This window comes from Chrysemys picta, chromosome 5 (assembly GCF_011386835.1).
Source record: "Chrysemys picta bellii isolate R12L10 chromosome 5, ASM1138683v2, whole genome shotgun sequence".
NCBI lineage: Eukaryota > Metazoa > Chordata > Testudines > Emydidae > Chrysemys > Chrysemys picta.
Genome location: NC_088795.1, coordinates 142216526 through 142241150, shown reverse-complemented (window position 1 = coordinate 142241150; position 24625 = coordinate 142216526). Strand labels below are relative to the sequence as shown.

Below are 24625 nucleotides of genomic sequence, written 5' to 3'. Positions count from 1 at the left end.
AAGTGGCCTGTAGAATTTGGTATTGGAGAGTTGTCTGGCAGCCTCCTTTTGGTAGTCAGACCTGTGCATGATGACAACACCACCTCCTTTATCAGCCTCTAATTATAATGTCAGGGTTGTTTCTGAGGCTGTGAATGGCATTGTGTTCTGCACGACTTAGGTTATGAGGCAAGTGATGATGTTTTTCCAGAATTTCTGCCTGTGCATGTCGGCAGAAGCATTCTATGTATAGGTCCAGACTGTCATTTCGACCCTCAGGAGGAGTCCATATGGAGTTTTTCTTCTTGTGCTGTTGGTGGGGGGTCTCTGTATATCAATGCGCTGTTCAGTGTGATCTTGAAAGTATTCTTTGAGTCGGAGACAGCGAAAGTAGGCTTCCAGGTCACCGCAGAACTGTATCATGTTTGTGGGGGTGGTGGGGCAAAAAGAGTCCCCGAGATAGGACAGACTCTTCTGCCGGTTTGAGTGTGTAGCTGGATAAATTGATGATATTGCTGGGTGAATTAGGGGTACCACTGTTGTGGCCCCATGTGGCAGGTAGGATTTTAGACTGCTTACGGTCCTTTTTCCTTTGTAGAAAGGTGAAGTGTGTAATGTAGATCACCTGTCTTATTTTAGTAAAGTCCGTTTGTGTGGAAGGTTGGTTATTTATGAAAGTCTCCAGGTTGGAGAGCTCTTTTTTTGATGTTTTCCTATTTGCTGTATAGGATGCTGATCAGGTGGTTCCTCAGTTTCTTTGATAGTGTATGGCATAATCTCTCACTGTGGTCTGTGCAGTATGTAGATAGCAATGGATTTTTCACCCTCCGTCCATTTGGTATGATGTCTATCCGTTTGCATTTGGAAAGGAAAATGATATCTGTCTGTACTTGTGCAAGTTTCTTCATGAGGTTGATGGATTTCCACGCTATATGGCTAAATGCAGTGCCTTGCATGGTGTCAAGTATCAAAGGGGTAGCCGTGTTAGTCTGGATCTGGAACCTTGGGGTTCACACCAACTGCTAGAAGAGGGCCTCATCCTCCCTGATTGAACTAACCTCGTTATCTCTAGACTGATTCTTGCCTGCATATTTATACCTGCCTCTGGAAATTTCCACCACATGCGTCTGACGAAGTGGGTATTCACCCACGAAAGCTTATGCTCCAATACGTCTGTTAGTCTATAAGGTGCCACAGGACTCTGTCACTTATCATAACACAGCTACTCAAACAGAAAATAGAACACATCACACTGGATATTTTTTACAGTTTGCCAAATTTGACTGGACCCTGGATTCTAACAGGGATGGAAGTATTCAAATTCTAATAGCAGTCCCTAGATGGAACAAACCTCCTCTGAGAGTATTTTAAACTAACAGTATGGAGACCTTTGTAAATAATACATATGTGCAGCACACTAGCCTAGTATTCATCTTATGACTGAGACAAGAGCCATGGATGGGCTCTGTGAATGTTGTGCCACTGTCACGGTCAGTAGTGGAGAAAAAGGTTAGGTTTGTTTGGTACAAACAGCAGTGGTGAATGAAGTAGTAGGCTCAAGGACACATCCGGGCCTTGGGATACTCCCGTTTCACAGTGCAAGGTAACCCCTGTCTGGGATACTTAGAAGGGTTTTGCCTTCATATAACCAATACAGTCCAGATTAGAATTCATGCTTTCTGGCCGATGTGACGCCAGCATACTCACCGAGGTCATTACTTCCCCTGACAACATAAGTACTCTAACTAACCCCAATTACGACATTATACCTGGAGATATGACTTAGTGGCATGCACAAAGGAAGCTTTGGTTCCCATAGCCAAACTTATTCGCCAATACATGCAGGATATAGGAAAGGTCTAAGAGCAGGTCACAGCACCTTGGTGGGCAATTCCAGAGGATGTCACCCTGCATCCTGTAGTTAGAACACTCAGCTTGGTTCTTATGATTGTGCAAGCAGGAGCACTGATTGCCCTGATTGGAACGTGCTGTTGTCGGCGTTTCCAAATGAAAAAGGCAAAATTACAACAGCAGATTGTGAAAGGATCAGCTTTGGCCATTAATAAAGCGGTGGTAATGGAGGAAATTTAAAAATATATAATGATAACATTAGCAATATACCTTTATTATTTCAGTTATCCTTATGTCATCCTTATATCTATGGATATTGTTATTCAATATGGCAATTATTTATTATAATATATCTATCCCATACACACTGACGCCAGGGCTCAATACAAAGACTACACCCTCCACTAAAGTTCCAGATCTAACATTCCCAGGCTCACTATATAGGACTAAGAACAATTGAAAAAAGGAAACTGTCCACAAATTGTACATGTGTTTGGACATGAATCAATGAATGGGTAAAGGAAGATGTCCATCCACTGAGTCATTTTCAGTTCACACATTATGAAGGAGGTGGTGTTGCACAGCACGTCAAGAATGTATGCACTTGCTTTGAGATCCAAGAGGAAGTGAGTAGCAGATCTATGAGAGTCTCTAGGTGAGGAGAAAAAGGGAAGAGAATAGTAGCAATGTTATGGTGGGGGTCTATTACGGATCACAAAATCAGGAAGTGGATGAGGCATTCTACAAGCAGGTAACAAGATTAGCTAACACACATGAGCTAGTATTAATGGGGGATTTCAACTTCCCTGATATCTGGGAAGACTATTACAGCAAAATATAATATGTCCTGCAAGTTCTTAGCATGTGTAGGGGATAGCTTTCTGATTCAGAAAGGTGAGGAAACAACTGGGGGGTCATCCATTTTGGATCTGATTTTGACCAACAGGAAGTGATCATGATCTGATAGAATTCAAGATCCTAAGGAAAGGAGGACATGAGAACAGCGAAACAAGGACAGTGGACCTCAGAAAGGCCATCAATCAACTCAGAGAAATAGTAGGTAAGGTCCCAAGGAAAGAGCAGTTAGGAAGAAAAGGAGTTGAAGGGGGTTGGCAGTTTCCAAAAGATTTAATAGTAGAGCTAAACATCAAGCTATTCCAATACAGAGGAAAGATAAGAGCTACAGAAGGCCAATGTGGCTGCACAACGTTTTTTTTAGCTATCTAAAAATCAAAAGGGATACATACAGGAAATGGAAGGAGGGGCATGTCACCAAAGTAGTATACACGGGAATAGCAGAAGTTGTAGGGACAAAATCAGGAAAGCCAAGGCAAAGAATGAGTTACAGCTGGCAAGGAATGTTATAGACAACAAGGAGAGGTTCTTCAAATACGTCAGACAAAAAAGGGAGATCAGGGATGGTGTGGGTCCGCGCTGCTTAATGGAGGTGGTGAGCTGGTAACCAAAGATGATAGGAAGGCAGAGCTGCTCAATGCCTATTTTACTTCAGTCATTTCACAAGAAATAACGTGACGGGACGACTAGTGAAGTTACTATAGACAATGAAGGGGAAGGGCTGCAGATCGGGATAATTAAAGAACACATCAGAGATCTTCTGACCAATTTGAATGAATTCAAGTCAGTGGGGCTTGATGCTATTCACCCCAGGGTACTGAAGGAATTAGCTGAAGAAATCTCGGAGCCACTGGCAATAATATTTACAAACTCATGGATAACAGGAGAGGTCCCGGAAGACTGGAGAAAGGCTACGGTAGTGCCCATCTTTAAAAAGGGGGAAACGGAGGAGCCAGGGAACTATGACCAGTCAGCCTGATCTCAATACCTGGGAAGCTACGAGAGCAATGTATAAAACATTCAATTTGTGAATATCTGGAGGATGAAGGGGTGATCACTAGCACCCAGCATAGATTTCCTAAGAACAAATCATGCCAAACCAACTTGATATCCTCCTTTGACAGGGTAACTGGTTTGGTGGATAGGTGGAATGCGGTGCACATAATATACTTGGACTTCAGCAAGGCTTTTGACATAATCCCACATGACATTCTGATAGGTATGATAGAGAAATGCGGGCTCGGCAGAACTACCATCAAGTGGACACAACTGCTTAAACAACCACAAACAAAGAGTAACTATTAATGGAATGATGTCAGTTTGGAAGGAGGTCTCAAGTGGGGTTCCACAGAGATCTGTTCTGGGTCCAGTGTTGTTTAACGTATTTATTAATGACCTAGTTGTAGGAATAGAGAGCATACTGATCAAGTTTGTAGATGACACAAAGTTAGGTGGGCTGGCCAACACTTTGGAGGAGAAAGCTAAAATTCAGAGGCATCTTTATAAATTGGAGAACTGGGCTATAGACAACAAAAGGAAATTCAACAAAGACAAATGTAAGGTGCTATACTTAGGGAAGACAAACCAAATGCACAAATAACTGGCTTGGCAGGAGCACTGCTGAAAAGGATCTGGGAGTTGTGGTGGATCACAACCTCAACATGAGTCTGCAGCTATGCTTTTGCGCAAAAAAAAAAAAAAAAAAAAGGCGCAAATGCAATTTTGGGTTGCATTAACAGAGGCCTAGTATGCAAATCACAGGATGTGATAGTACTGCTCTACTCGGCACTGGTTAGGCCTCAGCTGGAGTACTGTGTCCAATTTCAGTCATTAATGTATAGAAAGGATGTAGAGAAGCTGGAAAGGATCCAGAGGTGAGTGACAAAGATGATCAAAAGGATGGAATGCAGCCATATGAGCAAAGGCTGAAGGAATTGGCTATGTTTGGTTTGGAAAAGAGGAAATTAAGGGGGGACATGATAGCGGTTTTCAAATTCCTGAAAGGCTGCCATAAAAAAGATGGAGAAAAGTTGTTCTTTTTGCCACAGAGAGCAGGACAAGAGGCGATGGGTTCAAACTACAGCACAGCAGAATTAGATTAAATCTCAGGAAAAACTTCCTAACTAAGAACAGTAGGACAACGGAACAGACTACCTTGGAAAGCTCCTTCACTGGAGGTTTTCAAAAGGAGGCTGGATAGCTATCTGTCTTGGATGATTTAGATACAACAAATCCTGCTTCTTGGCAGGAGGTTAGAGTAGATGGCCCTTGTGGTCCCTTCTAACCCTATGATTTTATGATGATTTTTTTTCAGGATGATTGGTAAAGATCCTCCCCACAAAGACAAAAAGGAGGGGAATATAGGCTTTGCTGGAGCCCTAGGCATAACTAATAGTGTGAACCAAAGGTTGTAAACCACAGCAGGCCTGGCCTTGGCAAAATAGCACACACCAGGTATTGGCTAACCAAGTAAGCACCCTCCTGACCTGAGAAGATGGTACAGAAACACCCAGAGTTCTCAAGTAACTGCGTAAACACATTCCTAGGAGATGGTACAGGGACACACAGGCCTCTCATGAGATAAGGAGGGACAGACGGAATAATTGATGAGGATGTTTTGTTCGAACTAGCAGGTACAAGGTACAGGATAACAACAAAGCTTATGGAGTGCGATACATAATCTGTATCAATGTATAAAAAGAAGTCATAGAAGGGGCATCTTTGTACTGGTCTAGGGGATAGCATATATCTTGTTGCATGCATACATGTGTTAGTGCACCTCTAATGGGACACTAGTACTGTACTTTGTCAACAATAAACATGCCCGAGTGCCTTTGCCACTGAATCGAGCCTGTGGTTTTTCTTTATGAACAACGTCTAGGTCTGCTGAATCAATACGCTGCACTTTCTGCTCGTGCAGCTAACATCAGAGCTCGAAGAACAGCAGCACTTAGCAGCATGAACAACTTCAGGAATGGTCTAGGTTTACTTGGTCCTGCCTCAGCGCAAGAGGCTGGAGTAGATGACCTCGAGGTCCCATCCAGTCCTACGTCTCTGAGTTTTCTGAACCACCTCTGCTTGTATGTCAAGTGCCGAGGTCACACTTCACATGAGGTCCTGCAAGGTCTTATACACACTGAGGAACAGAAGAGGATGATTTGGGCACTACACTTTATCAAGTGAGAAAGATGAGAAATGAATGAGTATCTTGCAGGTCCTCATTCAAAGAATCCAGGCTGGTGCCTGCTCCGTCACTGGAGGTGGGACAGGGGCCTTCCAGGATGCTGGTGGAGTTGGAGACCTGGGCTTGGAATGGGAATCTGAAACCCATCTGGTGGCTTGAGGAATGCTAGGGGGGTAGCTAAGGGTGCTGGGGCCAACCTGGGTCCCCAAGGAGAAAAGTCTTTTGCCATGGATCTGAGGGAATACAGGACAGTCCTGCTGAGGAGTCATCCAGGAGTGACCCAAGAAGAGAACTCAGATCTGAAACCTAGATGGAGAAGCTTCCCTGCTGCCCTGAGATTAAGGGGAATTAAAAATATTGTCTCTGGTGGAGGTGGCATGGTTCCATCGCAATGCTAGGTAGCCTGGACAGCACAGGTGGTGCCGCTGGTGATCAGCGCCAAGAGCACAACCTGTTGCAGGAGGGGATAGACCAGTACTGACAAGCAAAACAGTATGACTGTACTGACAGCAGGATGCCACTGTCACTGTACATGCTAAGGTTGAAGATGCTGGCTCTGGAGTTATCAGCGCCAGAGCCATCAGCACCGCAGTTGTAGATGGTATGGTGAGTACCAGCCTCAAAGTTGGCACCATAGCCAACACCACAAGTTGAATGCATTTGTATAGGAAGTACCAGAGAGCAGCACTCCAGGGCTCTTCCTCTAATCTCAGTACCAGAAGGCTTATGAGAGGCCTCATCAGTGGAAATACAACGGCCGGAATCCCCATGAGAGGCTGAGGCGCACTTCTTGGGTCCTGACAGTCTTTACTTTGACAGCGGGAAATTTTCATGTCCTTGAAGGGTGGCCTTAGGGAAGGAGAGTGATGCCTCTTCTCTCTGTGGGCCTTCGGGGTTTTTTGCCTTTCTGAGAGTAAGGCTATGTCTACGCTATCGCCAGATCAATGTTCCGGTAATCGATGCACCGGAGGTCGATTTAGTGGGTCTAATGAAGACCCGCAAAGTCAATGACAGAGCGCTCTGTGGTTGACCCCGGTATTCTACTGGGAACGAGAAGTGTAGTGCAGTGTAGACACCGCAGTAAATTGACCTAAGCTACATTGACTCCAGCTACGTTATTCACATAGCTGGAATTGTGTAACATAAGTCAACTTACCGCGGTAGTGTAGACATAGCCTCAGAAGAAGGAGCAGCCGGAGCAGTTCTGTAGGAGGAGTAATCAGTTTGCTCAGGTCCACAATGGTCTGGATCTGAGATTGAATGCATAGATTTTTCCACAAGGTACTCCCTCAGATGAGGCTCATGGTATTTCGGCTTTCTCCTAGTAGAAGAGTTGCAAATGCTGCTCTTGTCTCTTACATATTCAAATGAAGCAACGAGCGCATAACTGCCTCATGTGAAAGAGAGAATTCTTTTCTCCATAGTAATGTGGTACTGGAGCATCACCTCCACAAACAAAGAAAAGCTCTCTCACCCAGGAACAGATAAAGGAAACAAACACTATCCATTTACTCTAAGCCTAAACACTCAACTATTTACACATGAAAAGAGAAATGAGAAGCTAGGTGGAAAAGTGAGCTTGAGGCTCACAAGGAGCTCCAACTTATAGCCACAGGCGGTGAGTAGAACTGAGAAGGGTTAGGACAGCCCAGCCCTTTATGCCCTTGTTGGAGGCATGGGGACACTCAGGGGACATATGGCACCCCAACAAGTACTGCTGACTAAAATTATTTGGCTCAAGTACCTTGGGCATGCACACACCGGGGGTGGATCAATACATACACAATCACTCGAAGCAGACCAATAATATATAATAGTAGCCTGAGACCTATGGATGACATTTGTGCTTTTAGAAGATGAGTTTCTGGTCTTGATCAAAGGGAGAATGTCTTGCAGGCAAGACAAATAGCTTTCAACTCCAGAACACTAACATGGAGCTTTCACCTTCTACAGACTATATGAACCTTAAAAAGATTGGATAACAAGATGAACCGTTCTACCATTTCAGTCACCACCTGCAAATATTACTGTAGATGGTCAGCGAGGAGAGAAAGAAATTCCCTTAGGAGCATGTGTTATCTTCACTTTCTGCATCTTGCATGACCTGAGACACAAGTAGCTTGGGAGTAAGTAGTATCAATAAAGTATGATTCCTTTGCAATCAGTCTTATGGAGGCTGAATAAAGGTAAAACGCAGTTACACTAGTAAGGAACCTGCCTGTTGACCAAAAGAATCCGTATACAGACATGGACACACTGATGTCTGAGATAGATAGCAGGATTCTCTCCCCATCTCATTTTTTTTGAACTGCTTTAAAAGGAAAGCATCCAGTGGATACTTATAGCTAGTTGGACCGATATAAAAGCTGGAGTTTGTCCCATGATAAAAGGTTATAAAATGCTAATGTTACTTTATAGGTGTGACATTAGGTAGCGATTTTCCTGTGCTGGGGCCAAGGAACAGCACTCTACACCAACAATTCTGAGCAATTGGAGTTCTTAATTTCAGTGGTAATCCTAGCTTTAGAAGTTAAGTGCTTTCTCACTGGCTATTGTAGCTTCCTGAGTTCTCAGGTTAGGCTAAATTCAAAATTATCTGAGAATTATCTCTCTCCTGCCATCCATCTCCACCCTCTGACAAACAGAGGCTAGGGACACTGTTCCTTATCCATCCTGGCTAATAGCCATTAATGGACTTAACCTCCATGAATTTATCTCGTTCTTTTTTAAACCCTGCTATAGTCCTAGCCTTCACAACCTCCTCTGGCAAGGAGTTCCACAGGTTGACACTGCATTGTGTGAAGAAATACTTCCTTTTATTTGTTTTAAACCTGCTGCCCATTCATTTGGTGGCCCCTAGTTCTTATATTATGGGAACAAGTAAATAACTTTTTCTTATTCACTTTCTCCAGACCACTCATGATTTTATATACCTCTATCATATCCCCCCTTAGTCTCCTCTTTTCCAAGCTGAGAAGTCCTAGCCTCTTTAATCTCTCCTCATATGGGACCCGTTCCAAACCCCTAATAATTTTAGTTGCCCTTCTGTGAATCTTTTCTAATGCCAGTGTATTTTTGTTGAGATGAGGAAACCACATCTGTATGCAGTATTCAAGATGTGGGCATACCATGGATTTATATAAGGGCAATAAGATATTCTCCATCTTATCCCTCCATGGGGGGAGAGATAGCTCAGTGGTTTGAACATTAGCCTGCTAAACCCAGGGTTGTGAGTTCAATCCTTGAGGGGGCCATTTAGGGATCTGGGGCAAAAATCTGTATGGGGATTGATCCTGCTTTGAGCAGGGGGTTGGACTAGATGACCTCCTGAGGTCCCTTCCAACCCTGATATTCTCTGATTCTCTATCCCATTTTTAATGATTTGATGATGCTCACCACTGAATAGGCTGCAGGACTAAAGCATAAAGGTACAGCACCAGAAAACACAATCTGATTAGAACAGCGAACTTTGGTGTTAAGGCAGAGAGGCTCCAGGCATGGCTGCCAAAATGTATTTATTTACTGTGGTTCCTGGGGACCCAAGGGATATCACAGAAAGAACCAGTGATCCAGCACTGGCAGATGTTAGTGGTACAGATTCTAAGAAAGCTCTTTATGAGTGAACTTCAGAAATAGAGCACAAATGCCAGTGTTTGGACCCTAAATGTCTTAAGGCAATCAGAGCTTTGGCATTAACCTTGGTTTAGAAGTCTTAACCAACAACTGGTGGTACACTGTATTAGAGTCAGTATGTTCCGGGGCCATGTCAGTCTGGCTTGAGGGTGGGTTTCCAAAGGTTTCAGTGCCAAGGACATTTCGGCACTCAAGAATAGGGTTAGAGAATCCAGGGAAAGGTTTCTGAGCTCACTAAGGTGATTCCAGATACTCGTCAGAACTTTTGTAGCTATACTGATTTCCTCTGGAGGGACTCCCACAAAAACATCTTAGAGCTTCATCTGATTATCCCTGCAGGCGCTGGGAGTAAACCATCAAAAGACAGCATCCCCCAGTAGTATTTAAAAGGAGACCAGGATAGTAGGCCCAGATTTTTTTAGGGGCACCAACAGCAGTCCCTAGGCGATCAGGGAACTATTTTATTTTTCTTATCGGTGGCAACAGTCAATGCTGCCAGGTTCTCTGACCCAAACAATGTAGATATATTTGGGGGCCTATAAGCCACTTATGCTAGACCTAAAGCATCAAAATATGTGATTCTCCTGAATCTGTGACAAATCAGGAAACCTTGGTGACACTGATATAGGGGTCACAGTGGACGAGAAGCTGGATATGAGTCAACAGTGTGCCCTTGTTGCCAAGAAGGCTAACGGCATTTTGGGCTGTATAAGTAGGGGCATTGCCAGCAGATCGAGGAACATGATCATTCCCCTTTATTCGACATTGGTGAGGCCTCATCTGGAGTACTATGTCCAGTTTTGGGCCCCACACTGCAAGAAGAATGTGGAAAACTTGGAAAGAGTCCAGCGGAGGGCAACAAAAATGATTAGGGGTCTGGAGCACATGACTTATGAGGAGAGGCTGAGGGAACTGGGATTGTTTAGTCTCCAGAAGAGAAGAATGAGGGGGGATTTGATAGCTGCTTTCAACTACCTGAGGGGGGGTTCTAAAGAGGATGGAGCTCAGCTGTTCTCAGTGGTGACAGATGACAGAACAAGGAGCAATGGTCTCAAGTTGCAGTGGGGGAGGTCTAGGTTGGATATTAGGAAACACTATTTCACTAGGAGGGTGGTGAAGCATTGGAATGCGTTACCTAGGGAGGTGGTGGAATCTCCTTCCTTAGAGGTTTTTAAGGCCCGGCTTGACAAAGCCCTGGCTGGGATGATTTAGTTGGGAATTGGTCCTGCTTTGAGCAGGGGGTTGGACTAGATGACCTCCTGAGGTCCCTTCCAACCCTGATATTCTATGATTCTATGATAAGACTCCTTTAGCAACTGGTATTTCATAGACAGCGAATCATGCTGACATCAGCTCCAGTTATACTGAGCAAATATGGGAATGTGAGTATTATTTATATTGGGCACCAAACTGCTTTGTCAAGTGGTTTACCCAAATTATTGGTGCTGAATCTTTCTACTGACCTATGTTGGCTCATATGGATTCTATAGACCACAGAGTTGGGTACAGTACGCTTCAACTAAAGTCCACCTTAGTGCTGTTTATAGTGCTCCCGAGCCACTTGAAGCAAGAGTCACAGTTAATTGTGCCAAGTTCTCAGCAATAGGCCCATGCACCAAGAAGGACCAGAAGACCTAACACTCTTTTATATTGGTGCTGGACTCCTTTAGACTAGTGGACCCTAGCTAACGGGGTCAAAACCTTAGATGACCCAGATTGTTGTGGGAACATTAATGCCATATGTAACAGGCACTGGAACACTTCCATCAAGTGGTTCACCAGGGTTCATGATGCTGGATCACAGGCAGTGAACTCAGTTGACTTGGATGGATCTGGGGATGGTGCCAAGACATTGAGGACAAACTAGATCAACCCAGAGGGACTTGAGAACTGTGACACTGAATTGATGGCACCAGAGACTCAGGGATCTCAGCTATCAGTGGTGCCAGGACCTCAGTGCTGAATAGAGCAACCCACTGCATCAGTGTTGTGCTGGGACCTTGGCAACATATAGGTTGACCTGGAGGAATCTAGAAACCTTGGTGCTGCATTGACAGTTCTGGAACTCTGGAATGAACAGGTTAACCTGGACACATTCAGGGATCTTGGTGCCAAATGGCACCAGGCCCACCTGGAGAAGACCAAGGAGAGGGATACTGCTTAAGCTGAGTGTCATAGATCTATACAGGGTTTGTTGTATCCTGGCCTTCCTTCAGTCCCTTTCGGAAACACCCTTTGTATTCACCAGGCACTGGGCTTAACTTTTTACAAGGGTGAGCCATGCAGCCCCATGGCTCCAAAACTGCACCTTCGGCCTCCAACAGCCTGATTCTCACTGTGCACTCTTACATGGAGTTCAGAAGCCTTTAAGCTTCTGCATCTTCAAGGAGCAAAGCAACCAGTGAATATTTACAGTGACATGGGGCACCCTTTTCAAAACAGGAGCATTTATTAGTCAACCGAAACACATCATCTGAGATTACTTAGGCTAGCATGGAAAAGTCAACTTAAGACAGAGTTACTACTGGCAAAAGCAACTGCCTTATTACTCCATTCCTTCCTGGAATCCACCTTGTCTTTGTCTGTGGCCCTCTGTCTCCTTGTGTGTCTATCTGATCAGTTCTTAACACAGTCATTTGAAACCTCCTGCCACTATTTCAAGTTGCAGCCCTGCTGTTTCCACCTCTTCCTTGGCTGTCATGTGCTCCCCTTGTCTCCATTCATATGATGAGATTCCTTGATAGTTCCTTCATCTATGCTTGCCTCCACCACCTAGCTCTTATTCTCTTTGTCCCAGAGGAGAATTTATCTCCTTCAGCCCCAGTGGACAGCAGCACAAAATGAGTGGATAAACTGAGTCACACATTGCTCATAAAAATATTACAATTCCCACCTTCTCCACACTGAGCACAGAGTCACTTAAGGCTAGCAGATGTCAAAAGTAGTTGCTGGACTTACACACTGCCAATTGGGCTTGAAGAACCTCCTTCATCAGTAGGGGGCTTTGAGACAGCCCGTCGGTGCCTGGTGCTTATTTCAAACTGAACAAATTTGCACTGTTACTCTATCTAAAATGGAAATGGTCCCCAAAGGCAGAATCAAAAGAGAAAGCGACAAGGGAAAAGTTGAGGACACTGCATGTGAGCTAAGCTTGCTGCACCTTTGGTGATTAAAAATGAATTTGGAGAGTGGCTGGGGACACTCCTCTAACACCCCAGTATAAATTATGGAGATATCCTATCTCCTAGAACTGGAAGGGACCTTGAAAGGTCATTGAGTCTAGCCCCCTGCCTTCACTAGCAGGACCAAGTAGTGATTTTGTCCCAGATCCCTAAGTGGCCCCCTCAAGGCTTGAACTCACAACCCTGGGTTTAGCCAGCCAATGCTCAAACCTCTGAGCTATCCCTCCCTCCATGGGGAAAGAGATAAGAGGTCCCAATGGACACTGCTTATTAGAAAAATTCTGCAGCTTGATGGCAGGGCTGCTATATACCATAAGTGTGAATATGCAGAGGCCACTTAAAGAAGAACTGTAATATTATATGATTTAACATCCCTAGAACACCTTTAAAAAAAACAAGGCTCCATGCACCTGAAGAAGTGAGTTTTTTACCCACGAAAGCTTATGCCCAAATAAATCTGTTAGTCTTTAAGGTGCCACCGGACTCCTCGTTGTTTTTGTGGATACAGACTAACACAGCTACCCCTCTGATACAGGACACCTTTAAAGTCCCTTCTAATTTATACAACACAGGATACATCTGAACTAGTCCTTCGATAGGGTGATGAGGAGAGGTACACGGGGTGCAGTCAGGCCAATTTGTATTCCATTATTGTAAGTCTGCTGGACACCTCCAGTCCAGACAAGGAAATACTGAAGATGCCTATTCTTCTACCAGCCAGATTTCCTTTTCCTAGTTAATAAACCTTCAGTTAGTTTAATATAGGATTGGCTACAAGTGTTGTCTTTGGTGAGAGATCTAAGGTACAATTGACCTGGGGTAAGTGACTGGGAGTAAGCTGAATATCGCTGTGATTTTTGGTGTAACAGACCATCTATCACAAAGGCACGCTTTGTTGCAAGACAGATGGAGTGCCCAAGGGGGCTGTCTGACTCCACGTTAAGTCTGTTATAGTGCTTGAGGAATTCACACTTGATTGTTGGTTGGTGAACTCTAATTATAGATCACTCTACCAGTTTGCGGTTTGTGCCCTGGTTTGTAACAGTCTGCCCTGCGGTTGGCACCCACATTCATGAGCCACTTCAGACTGACAGTCAGTTTTGGCTCTATTCTTGTAGGCAGATAGGGCTTTGATTAAGGAGAGGGTACAGACCTTACAGATCATTTCAGGTTCCATGCATTGTGATGGTGTGGAAGAAAGAATTTAGAGGGCTATGGGAGAAGCAGACAAATAGGGTATCTAGGCTGGTATCACTGGCAGAGTGCAAGGGGTGGAACAAAGTGATAAGTGAAGGTGGGAAGCAGCATTCTGGACAAGTTGGCATTAGAAGGGCTGGAGCTCAGGAAAGCCAGAGGGCAGGAAGCTGAAATGGCCCTGGACAGAGGAGATGGGACCCACGATGGGGAATCTTAAAGTCACAGGTGTTGCAAATGGCAATGTTGCAGAGGTGGTGACAGGCGATTTGCAGGGGTCAGATTTCAGGGAAAAGATGTCACCATCCAGGCTACAGGCAATCGTCGGCGGCAGCAATCCCTCAAGGTCGAGGTTTTATTTTTCATGGGTCCTTTGGTGACAATAGGAAATGGAGGCAAGTCACTTACCCACTTTGTCCCTGGTGGCGTATACAAGCACCCAGCTCTCTGCTCCAGGCACAAGCGGGGTCTCTGCCCAGGACACACTCGATGCAGCTCTTGTATCGCTCACAGTCTGTTGTGTTGACCTGAGTCACTTCAGTAGAGGACCCTACATACAACCAGCTCTACAAAGGTAGCAAGAGAGAACAGAAGGTGAAAACCAACATTTGCAAAGTTTGGCTATGTACAAAGAGTATCTTGGGCACAATAGATGGGCTGAGGTGGGAGCTGAGCACCCAGATTTTCAAAGTCGGGAGTGTTTGTGCCCAAGTTGCCCAATGAGCACTCCAAGGGAGGACAACAAGGCAAAGTCTAAGTGATAGGTACCTCTCACCCTCCCATAACAAGGTCCTCACAGAGATGCAGGCTCATCCCTGAAGCCATCCAGCACCTCATGACTTTAAAGGGGAGCAGGAGAGAGGCTTCTCTACATCCTAGACAGGGTCAGCACAGCATTCTTCTTTGCCTCTGGGTCCTCTGATGCAAGTTTGCTGCCTCTTTGCCTAGGGGGCTTTGAAATGATGTGACCTGCAGAGTGTGATGCTCTGTACCCCAGGGGAACACTCTGCACCCCCATGTTAATCCTTATTATATGATTGTGTGGTATCCAATGCAAAGTTTGTCATGCCAGGTGTCTTCGGAAGGTTCATGATACACTGAGCATTGTTGTTACAGTAATGTTATGGGTTGTAATTTCATGTATATAGTTATGAGGCTGAAAATGTGTCCTCATGGCTTAAAACAAGCCCAGGCAAAACTCTCCAGGAGCAGAGAGGCAGTTCACACCTCATCAGGGCATGTATGGGACAAACCCAGCCCAGCCTCACAGGAACAAAGGACAGCAACAAAGGATCTGTTGGACTCTCAAGTGAGTCACCCCCCTTCCCTTGGACAGTTTGGGACTGCGATGAGGTAATGCTCACCTAACTCTGAAGGGGGGGGGGGGCGCTAAGCCAAGAGGGAAGAAAGGACATGATAAAAGGGAGAGATGTTTGCCATGCTCTCTTTCTCTTCCACCTCCATCTACAGACACCACTACCAAGCGACTGAAGCGCTGATCAAAGAGGAGAGCCTGGTTGAAGGGCAACCAGCCAGCCTGTGGTTAGACGCATCTAAGTTTGTAAGGGCACTGAAAGTGTTAAGATCAGCTTAGAATGTATTTTGCTTTTATGTCATTTGACCAAATCTGACTTCTTGTGCTTTGACTTAGGGGGGAGGGATAGCTCAGTGGTTTGAGCATTGGCCTGCTAAACCAAGGGTTGTGAGTTCAATCCTTGAGGGGGCCACTTAGGGATCTGGGGCAAAAATCAGTACTTGGTCCTGCTAGTGAAGGCAGGGGGCTGGACTCGATGACCTTTCAAGGTCCCTTCCAGTTTTAGGAGATGGGATATCTCCATTAATTATAATTATTATTATAATCCCTTAAAATCTATCTTTTGTAGTTAATGAATGTGTTTGTTTATTCTACCTGAAGCAGTGCATTTGGTTTGAAGCATGTCAGAAACTCCCCTTGGACACTGCAAGATGGAGGTTCCTAGGGTTGTATCTGGGACCGGAGATATTGGCTAGCTGCACAATCCACAATCGGTTGCACAATCCAAGCAGCGGCTGGCCAAAAGTGCTCACTCATGTAGCTGGGAGCAGCTTACATGCTAGAGGCTGTACGGGAACAACCCAGGAGTGGAGGGTTTCACAGCAGAGCAGGGTAAGGCTGGCTCCCAGATTCAAGGATTGGAGTGACCTAGCAGATCACCGGTCCAGATAACACCAGGGGAACATCACGGTGGCGCAGCAAGCAGGGTGTATGTACGGCTTGTTATGTCACACAGGGTACGTGAACTTCTAGATCAGGTGGAATTTTCCGTCAGTGGGGGGAACTGCACTGTCCTCCTCAGGGGTCCAAGGACAGAACATAGGACACTTCCCTACTCCATGAATACAATGGATGGATGTGACATGCAGAGGGTGATAACTTCTCTAATAACCAAATACTCAGGCTGCTCTATGTAACAAAGGGCAAGTTTCCTTCGACATGGTCCAGGGGCCAGAAGATGAAGCTAGATAAACTCAGAGTAGAAATAAGGGGCAAATATTTTGTTTAACAGTAAGGGGAATTAATCACTGGAACAACTGACTGAGGGATGTGGTGCATTCTCCATCACTTGGAGTCTTTAGATCAAGGCCTGGCTCTCCCCAGGATCTACTCTAGCTCAGACAGAAATTATGGGCTGGATGCAGGAATTACTGGGTGAGGTTTTCTGGCCAGTGCTACACCGGAGGTCAGATTACATGAGCAGAGATCCCTTCTGCCCTTGAAATCTGTACATCTGGGAATCACTTACATCCCAGTGACCAGTTCCCTTCCCTCCCCACCCCATTGATTTCTGAGGCTTTTCTATCATTTGACGGGCTGGTACAGTCATTATGCCATCCCCATCAACACCATGCACCCCTTGCTGAAGTATCTTGAGCAGCCTTGGTAGCAGAGTGCAATGGGGAAGCAGTGACGTTTAGAAACAGGGAGTACAGCATCACAGCAGCAAGGACCCCTAAGGCCGAGGCACCAGGCGCTCAGTGCTCATAGTAGATTTTCAAAGACCAAGCACTGTCCACATTGTGCTTTGAAAAATCTCCATACAGTTTGAGAGACTAAATCTGGGCCCCTAGAAGGGTCCCTTTGACAATCATGCATGCAGACTCTATAATCCCATGAGCCTCTGGGTGCCTCTCCTGCATAGATCTTTGCATTCCTCCCACTTTGTGCAGTTTCCTGTCACCTCCTTCACAAATCAGGCAGGGATCAGCCAATGGGACACTCCTCCTCTCTGGTGTGAGGAGGAGTGCAATACAAGTGGAAGATATAGCCAGCCACTTGAATAACATTTTGAGTGGGAGTTGTCTCTCTAGGGACGGGTGAAGGGGGAAGTGAGACTGGTGCGAGAGCTGTGACTCAGCAAACTGCACAATGAATAGGAAGACATCCTCAAACAGGAACTCCCAAGGGAGACACAACAGAGCCACCTCAATGCTAGCACCTCCACCAGACTATGGCATGCTACACTGCAGCAGCAAGAAAGGAGCTGGACGGGGTCACAGCCACATCTCTTGAACTAAAGATTTGGATTCACAAAGGAGCACGCGCCCAGCCCAACAGAAACTGTTCTTCTAAGAGCTCCAGTTCAGTGCCAAGCATGGATCCATCCATATGGTAACTCTCAGAAGAGCAATCCATGACCCAGATACAGAGAACTGAACAGTCTCCTGACAATGAGGTGAAAAGATTAAGGGTGTGATCATTAGGGCAGAGAAGTCTAATGTATTGTGGGTAATGTCCACTCACAGCTGAACAAAACGCTCCCTGTGAGTGAATGGAGACTAGAGGAAGAGCCTGTATACCTGCAAGGACCTGAGAAAGGAACTGCAGACAGGGCCAATGCAGCTGACCTGTCTCCCCACCTCACACTGAGTCTGGGATCAGGAAGTTGGCCAGAGGTACCTGAGAAACTCTTTCCCTGCCCTGGACGACACCATGACACCTATATACTGCTGGAGCCACCAGCCACAAAGAGAAGGCCCATGAGCGTAAGGATAGCACTTTTGTGGCCAGTAGCCCACAGCTGCGGAAGTCACTCCCAGCACAAATCTCAGTGCTGCCAGGACCACATATTAAACTCACGTGACCACTGTTCATACAGCAACCAGCCGACAGGGGCAAGGGGAAGAGAAACAAGATTCCATGGAATTTTTAATATATAACCTGTAAGATGTACAGTTGCCATGGTGCTGAGCACAGTATAAGCACTCAGGCAGATAACCAGGGGTGTCTGGGTAGAGGGAAGAATCTATTACCCTCACCAACAGGGAGCAATGGAACCCAGTAAACCTCATTTACCAGTGAATCAGGGATAAGGAAGGCTGGGGCCAGGCAGTCACTTTTTGGATTTGATCCACCAGACCCACATTTTCCCACCCTGTACGTGTCAGTTTCCTTTTCAAATACCACGTGTCCATCAGTGCAAGGAACATGCCAGCCTAGCCAGTGCTAGCTCCAGGCACCCAGGGGCTTGTTCCCTCACCTGGTAGAGCTGCAGGTTCTGAATTGGCTGGGGCTCTGGGAACAGTGTCAGATCCTCAATAATGACAGCTTTTTGGGCAATCTTCACTGCTTTGTGCAAATGTCCATCCTCTGCAAAGGGAAGGCCAGAGCAGGGGAAGAGATTAGATCAGCACCACCATCTGGTGCCACAGCAGCAGAAACAAGCTCCACAACTGTTCCTTCCCAAAAGGGCCTCAGCTCCCATGCCAGGGGGTGGCCATTCTTGCTCTCACCTCAGATAGCTGCCCCCCAGCCTGCATCTCAAGCCCTCCCTGACACCTCCTCTCTCCATCACTGTGGACAACATCAGCATCTGCCTGTCACTCAGTCCTGTAACACAGAGGTCACCTTTGACTCTGGATGTGAGGACCTAGAGAGAGGTCATACCATGTCTATGTCTTCCAGATTCTTTCTACATAATGTCTCTAACATATGGCCTCTCCTGCCCACCCACATGGCTAAAATTCTCATCTGGGCTCTGGTTCTCGCACGTCTCCATTACTGAACATCCTTCTCCCTGGCCTCGACAAATGCAGTCTTGCCCAATGCACACCATTCAGAATGCTGCTGCAAATATTGTTTTCCTAGCCCATTGCTTTGACCATGCCAGCCCCTCCCCACATACCTCCACTGGTTCCCCCTTTTCTGTCATTTCAGACATATGCCCTTGTTTTTGCTTTCAAGCCCCTTTGCAACCTATTCCCACCCTACCTATCAGCTCTCATTAACTACTGAAATGCTGACTCCTGCCCCGAGTCAGACCATCATGCCAGCTTCCATCGCCCACTTGTTACATTTTCAAACAAACATTTTGTGCTTTCTCCCCTCCTGCCCCCCACACTTGGGAGATGATCCCAGTAAATAGACCCCAAACTAACTCATTATCCTCCTTCAAAACCCTCCTTTGCTGTGAAGTCTAGAAAAAAATTGACAATGGTGCTAGTGTGCTGAGCCCACTTCCTACCATGCTGACCAATATTATCTCTGTTTCTTGGTACTCCCCTCTCAGTCTGTCTGTATCCATCCCTTGTGTTATTCTTAGACTGTAAGCTCCTTGGGGCAGGGACTTTTGTTTGTTCTGCATTTGTACAGTGCCTAGCACCATGAGGTCCAGGTCCATGAGAGCTACAGTACAAATAATAAATCATCTCTCCACTCCACATGGCTGCCCCCAGGTGACTGCACCTGATTTACAGCCATACCCTCCCAACCTGTGCCCATTCTTTCCCTGTGCCTGTCCATTCCTGTCCCCACCCAGTGCTGCCATCTCCCTCACCGGTCCCCAGGTACAGCACATCATATTCCTGCCCAGAGACGCTTCTGACACGATGTACTGCAATTCTGAGGTACTGTGTGTCCAGCTTGACCAGCACGGGTCCCATTTCCAGCGGGTGAACAACCTGGTCCATGAGAGGATGATCTCGGACAAATGTCAGAACACGGTCAGGCAGTGCCAGCGAGGAGCCAAAGCCAGCCAGCTTCATGCTCTTGGTAATGCACTGTGGGTAAAAAACAGGAAGACATGGTCAAATGACCTGGGCAGCAGAACACTTGGACTGGATGTTGTCTCCTAGTCAGAAACTGGTAATTCCACTCCTTCAGCACCCTCACGATCTTCTGACTACAAAGTATGGTGCATACAGCCTGCATATGGGGTTTCATACACACACAGTAGCAGATCACCTTGTGTTTCAGCAAATTCCACTGGGGACTGGGCTAACCCCACAATGGCTCATTCAGGCTTTTAAGGCACATCTCAGAGCAATAGAGGGACTACTTAGCTGCCCTTACAAACAGGTCACAAAGGTATCTACAGGCTAATGGCTGACTAGGGAGATGGTTAATAGCTTAACTAAGCACCTGAGAAAGTGGATATAATGAGAAGCATTAGACACCACTGCCATCTCTGCCTACAACAAATCCTCCTCAGATTAAATCTGCCCTCTCACAGACAATCAGTTATTTTTGGCCATTATAATTGCTAATTTTGGGGCTTCGGCATTTTGCCATTTTAGCCTTTGCTGTATTTGTGTATTTTGCCTAGAAAGTTTTACTTGTAATTAATTTTTATATATTTTTAAAGTATGATTTTTTGCCCAGGAATTTTTGAAGTATTGGTGTTTTGCCTTGAGTGCTTTATTAGGCAGTTCTGATAAAATCAGTTATTTTTTTAAAGAGGCATTCTGCCATAGTAGCACTTTTTTTAAATAAGATGTTACAGTAGCAACTTTTGTGCATCCTGGAATTGCAGGATTGAGCACAGCGCTTGCTGGCCTGCACAAGTGTACATGAGATTAACAAACACTAGCGTCCCACCTCTCACTCAATGTTACCCCTTCTGAGCAGTTAGGATGCGACCCAACAGTGCTTGGTTTGACTGATGTTTTGGCTGGATGGCTCCTGGCTCGGTGCGCCAATTTATTGATAAATTGGGCAGGGTTAATTGCTTGACCACACTTTGGTTTGTTATGAAATATACTTAAGAGACCAAATAACCAATGCTAGTTAGGTTTATTGCTATAAGCCATTATAATATAGTACAGGAAAAAAGGTTTTATACCGGGGTGGGCAAACTTTTTGACCTGAGGGCCACATCGGGGTATGGAAATTGTATGGCAGGCCATGAATGCTCACAAAATTGGGGGTAGGGGTGCGAGAGGGGGTGAGGGCTCCATCTGGGAGTGTGGGCTCTGGGGGGGAGCCAGAAACGAGGAGTTCAGGGTGCGGGAGGGAGCTCCGGGCTGGAGTGCGGTGGGTTAGGCTATGGGGTAGGGCTGAGGCTGGGGATGAGGGGTTTGGGGTGCAGGAGGGGGCTCCAGACTGGGACCAAGGGGTTTGGAGGGTGGAAGGGGGATCAGGGCTGGGGCAGGCTGTTGGGGCATGGGGGTGGTGAGGGCTCTGAGGTGGGGTTTGGGGTACAAGAGGAGGCTCTGGGCTGGGATCAAGGGCAGGAGGGGAATCAGGGCCGTGGCAGGGGATTGGGGCTCAGGGGTGCAGGCTTCGGGTGGCGTTTACCAAAAACATGTCCCCCCTCTGGCTCCGAGGCGTGGCCAGATGGCTCTGCAAGCTTCCCCCTCACAGGCGCCACCCATGCAGCTGCCATTGGCCGGGAACTGCGGCCAATGGGAGCTGTGGGGTTGGCACCGGCAGATGGCGCAGTGTGCAGACCCGCCTGGCCATGTCTCCGCGTACTACATAGGAGACGGAATGGGGTCATGCCAGCTGCTTCCTAGGAGCCGTGCGGAGCAGAGCAAACCCCCCGACACCGCTCCCTGTCTGGAGTGCCGGAGCGGGGCAAACCTCCGATCCTGCTCCCCAGCGGGAGCTGAGGGCCAGATTAAATGGTCTGACAGGCCAGATGGGCCCGCGGGCCGTAGTTTGCCCACTCTTGTTTTATACAATACCAGTCTCCAGGAAGACACCTCATGCAGTGTTGTTACATTTACTTTATAGAATCACAGAATCATAGAACATCAGGGTTGAAAGGGGCCTCAGAAGGTCATCTAGTCCAACCCCCTGCTCAAAGCAGGAGCAATCCCCAACTAAATCATCCCAGCCAGAGCTTTGTCAAGCCTGACCTTAAAAACCTCTAAGGAAGGAGATTCCATCACCTCCCTAGATAACCCATTCCAGTGCTTCACCACCTTCCTAGTGAAAAAGTTTTTCCTAATATCCAACCTAAACCTCCCCCACTGCAACTTAAGACCATTACTCCTTGTTCTTGTCTGTTTATGTTGAAAGTGGACTCCCGAAGTTACACTCTAAAGCCATTTTTATACCCTACCTGTTTACAAGTAAAAGGTATTGTGTACGTTATTTGAAACTAAATTTAACCAATTAGGTTTTTACCTTGTTTTTTTTTTATACCATGATGTAAACCTTATCGCTTTATTCTGTACACATGCATTTTAGGTACCAAAGGGTATGACGCCACCTTCTAGTTTTGTACTAGGGTAAAACAATTATTTGTTAGGTCCTCTTCCTTTGGGATGTTCCAGTACAGGCCTGTGAGAGTAATTTTCTTTTTGCTCCGATGGTAAAGCACTCATCTGTATCAATTTTGACGGCTTTTTTATTTGCTTAAGCCAAAACTTATTTTAGTGAATGCAAAGGTTACGGGACACTTAGCATAAGTTATCAGGGTTATATAAAAATTATAGGCCAATTTAGGCTATATAACTGCTATAATATTTGTGCTTACTTCATACTGAGATAGATAGATAGGTAGGTAGATATGTGTATGAATGATGTGGTACATATTATTAATATGCTACGTATATATACTAGGCAGCATATGTTAGTCAACACCTCCGTCACCTCCCCACGCAGTGTTCTAGGCCAAAGCCTGAAGGTCCACAGCCCTGTTCATGAAAAAGAAAAAAAGAACAGATCTGTATCTGTCCAGTAGCCAGCACAGTTCCCATCACTTACTGCGCCTGGCCGTGGCTCAGGGACATCCCCACCCATGACACTTGTCCACTTGTCACAGTCATGTTTAAATTCCTTGAAACGGCCATTCATGGCTTTCTGGATGTCCCGAATGCTGTAGGCACAGACAGCTGAGACCTGCCCGCCGTCCCTGAAGGAGAAACAGAAAGGGAGGTTAATTAGCTGTAAGAGAAGCTTTGAGCAGATTGTCAGGGGAGAATCCTCAGACTCTGAGTGGCACCATGGAATGATTTGGGTGAAGTTAAATAAGGAGGGTGGCCCATACAACCTCTCAAGTTTCTATTTAGCATATCAAAAAGAAGATTTAGAGGTGACTTGATTACAGCGTATAAATACCATCATGGAGGAAAAATGCCAGGTACTAAAGGGCTCTTTAATCTAGCAGAGAAAAGCATAACAAGACTCAATGTCTAGATGCTGGAGGAAGATAATTCAAATCAGAAGTTAGGGACAATTAAAAAAACCAAAGAGAGATTAGCCATTGGACCAAAGTATCATGGGAAGTGGTGAATTCTCCAGCTCTTGATGTTTTCAGATCAGTACCGGATGCCTTTCTGGAAGGTGTGCCTTAGTCAAACACAATACAGGGGTAACTGAGTGAAGGTAATGGCCTGTGATATACAGAAGGTCACAGTAGGTGATCTAATGGCCCCTTCTGGCCTTAAACTCTATGAATCCAGTTATAGGCATTATCAGTAGATATGTACTTTGGCGAAATTCACTCATGAGCGGTAAGACCATTACTATCTAAGATATTTAGATAAGTGACTGAAAAATTGCTCTCCTGAACTATGCACCAGATCTCAAAGCTAGGGCAAAAGTGATGCTATGAAGGTAAGAATTGCGCTCTGCATATTTCTACACTGAGGACATTACAGAAGGCAAGCCTTTTAAGACATCTTGGTTGCAATGGGATGGGATATCTGCTAACCCATAGCATGTTCCTACAGAGGATTTGACCCAGTGGGATCTATCTATCAGGAGGAAATAGCCTGTCCCTTAACTCTACTTGGGGGATTATGAAAAGATTTTGTTCCATTAGGTAGCAGTTAGGAGCACTTTTAATGTCATGCATATGCTTGTGTCAGGGTGTTCGCTAACCTCTATTGAAGGGGAAAGATTTGGGGAAGACAAGTGAAAATCAGTAACCACATTAGGGAAGAAATTGGGGTGTGGGCCCATTACCCAATTGCCTTCAGGGAAGGCTGTGTAAGTAGGGCTCAGCAGTAAAGGATGGGGCTCTCTAATTCTCCTGGCAGATGTGTCACCATAAAGCATTGTAACAGTAGATGCAGAAGAGCTGGCACAGGCAAAAGCAGCTTCCCATGTCAAATCCAGGGGTTCCCAAGTATCAGACCTACATATCACAGTGTGGCACTGTCAGCAGAACTCGGGCCTGGTCTTGTTTGATAAAATGGTTATTTTCCTATATTGTAGTTGTTGTACTTCAAGATGTGTTGTGTCTCTCTTCTCCTTCGGTGTGGGTGCACCCAGTGTGCTCAAGCCAAAGAGTTCATGACACAGCATGTGCCTGCACCTCCCAACTAGGGTTGCCAGGTGTCCAGTTTTCGACTGGAAAGTCCAGTGAAAAAGGGGACCAGACACCAAAAGTCCGATTACTGTGGGCGGGGGAGGAAGGCACCAGGTCATCAACCTGCACCAGCCCCTGCTCAGCCGGGGCTGTCTCCTACCTGCATCACATCAGGCTCCACATCAGGCTGCAGCTCCTGTCCCAGCCCCAGAACAGAGAGAGCCCAGCTG

At 46.1% G+C, this 24625-nt stretch overlaps 1 protein-coding gene across 2 annotated transcripts in view; it reads right to left on the bottom strand.

Moving 5' to 3' along the window:
- SEMA4F (ssemaphorin 4F) overlaps positions 1-24625 on the bottom strand; it is a 217708-nt gene that overhangs the window by 27750 nt on the left and 165333 nt on the right. For both annotated transcript variants that reach the window (XM_065598374.1, XM_065598373.1), the window contains exons 9-12: positions 22847-22994; positions 19692-19914; positions 18396-18505; positions 14287-14444 (exon numbers count right to left, since the gene is read on the bottom strand). In XM_065598374.1, the coding sequence (XP_065454446.1) occupies positions 14287-14444; positions 18396-18505; positions 19692-19914; positions 22847-22994 (639 nt within the window). The remainder of the gene's footprint in view (positions 1-14286; positions 14445-18395; positions 18506-19691; positions 19915-22846; positions 22995-24625) is intronic.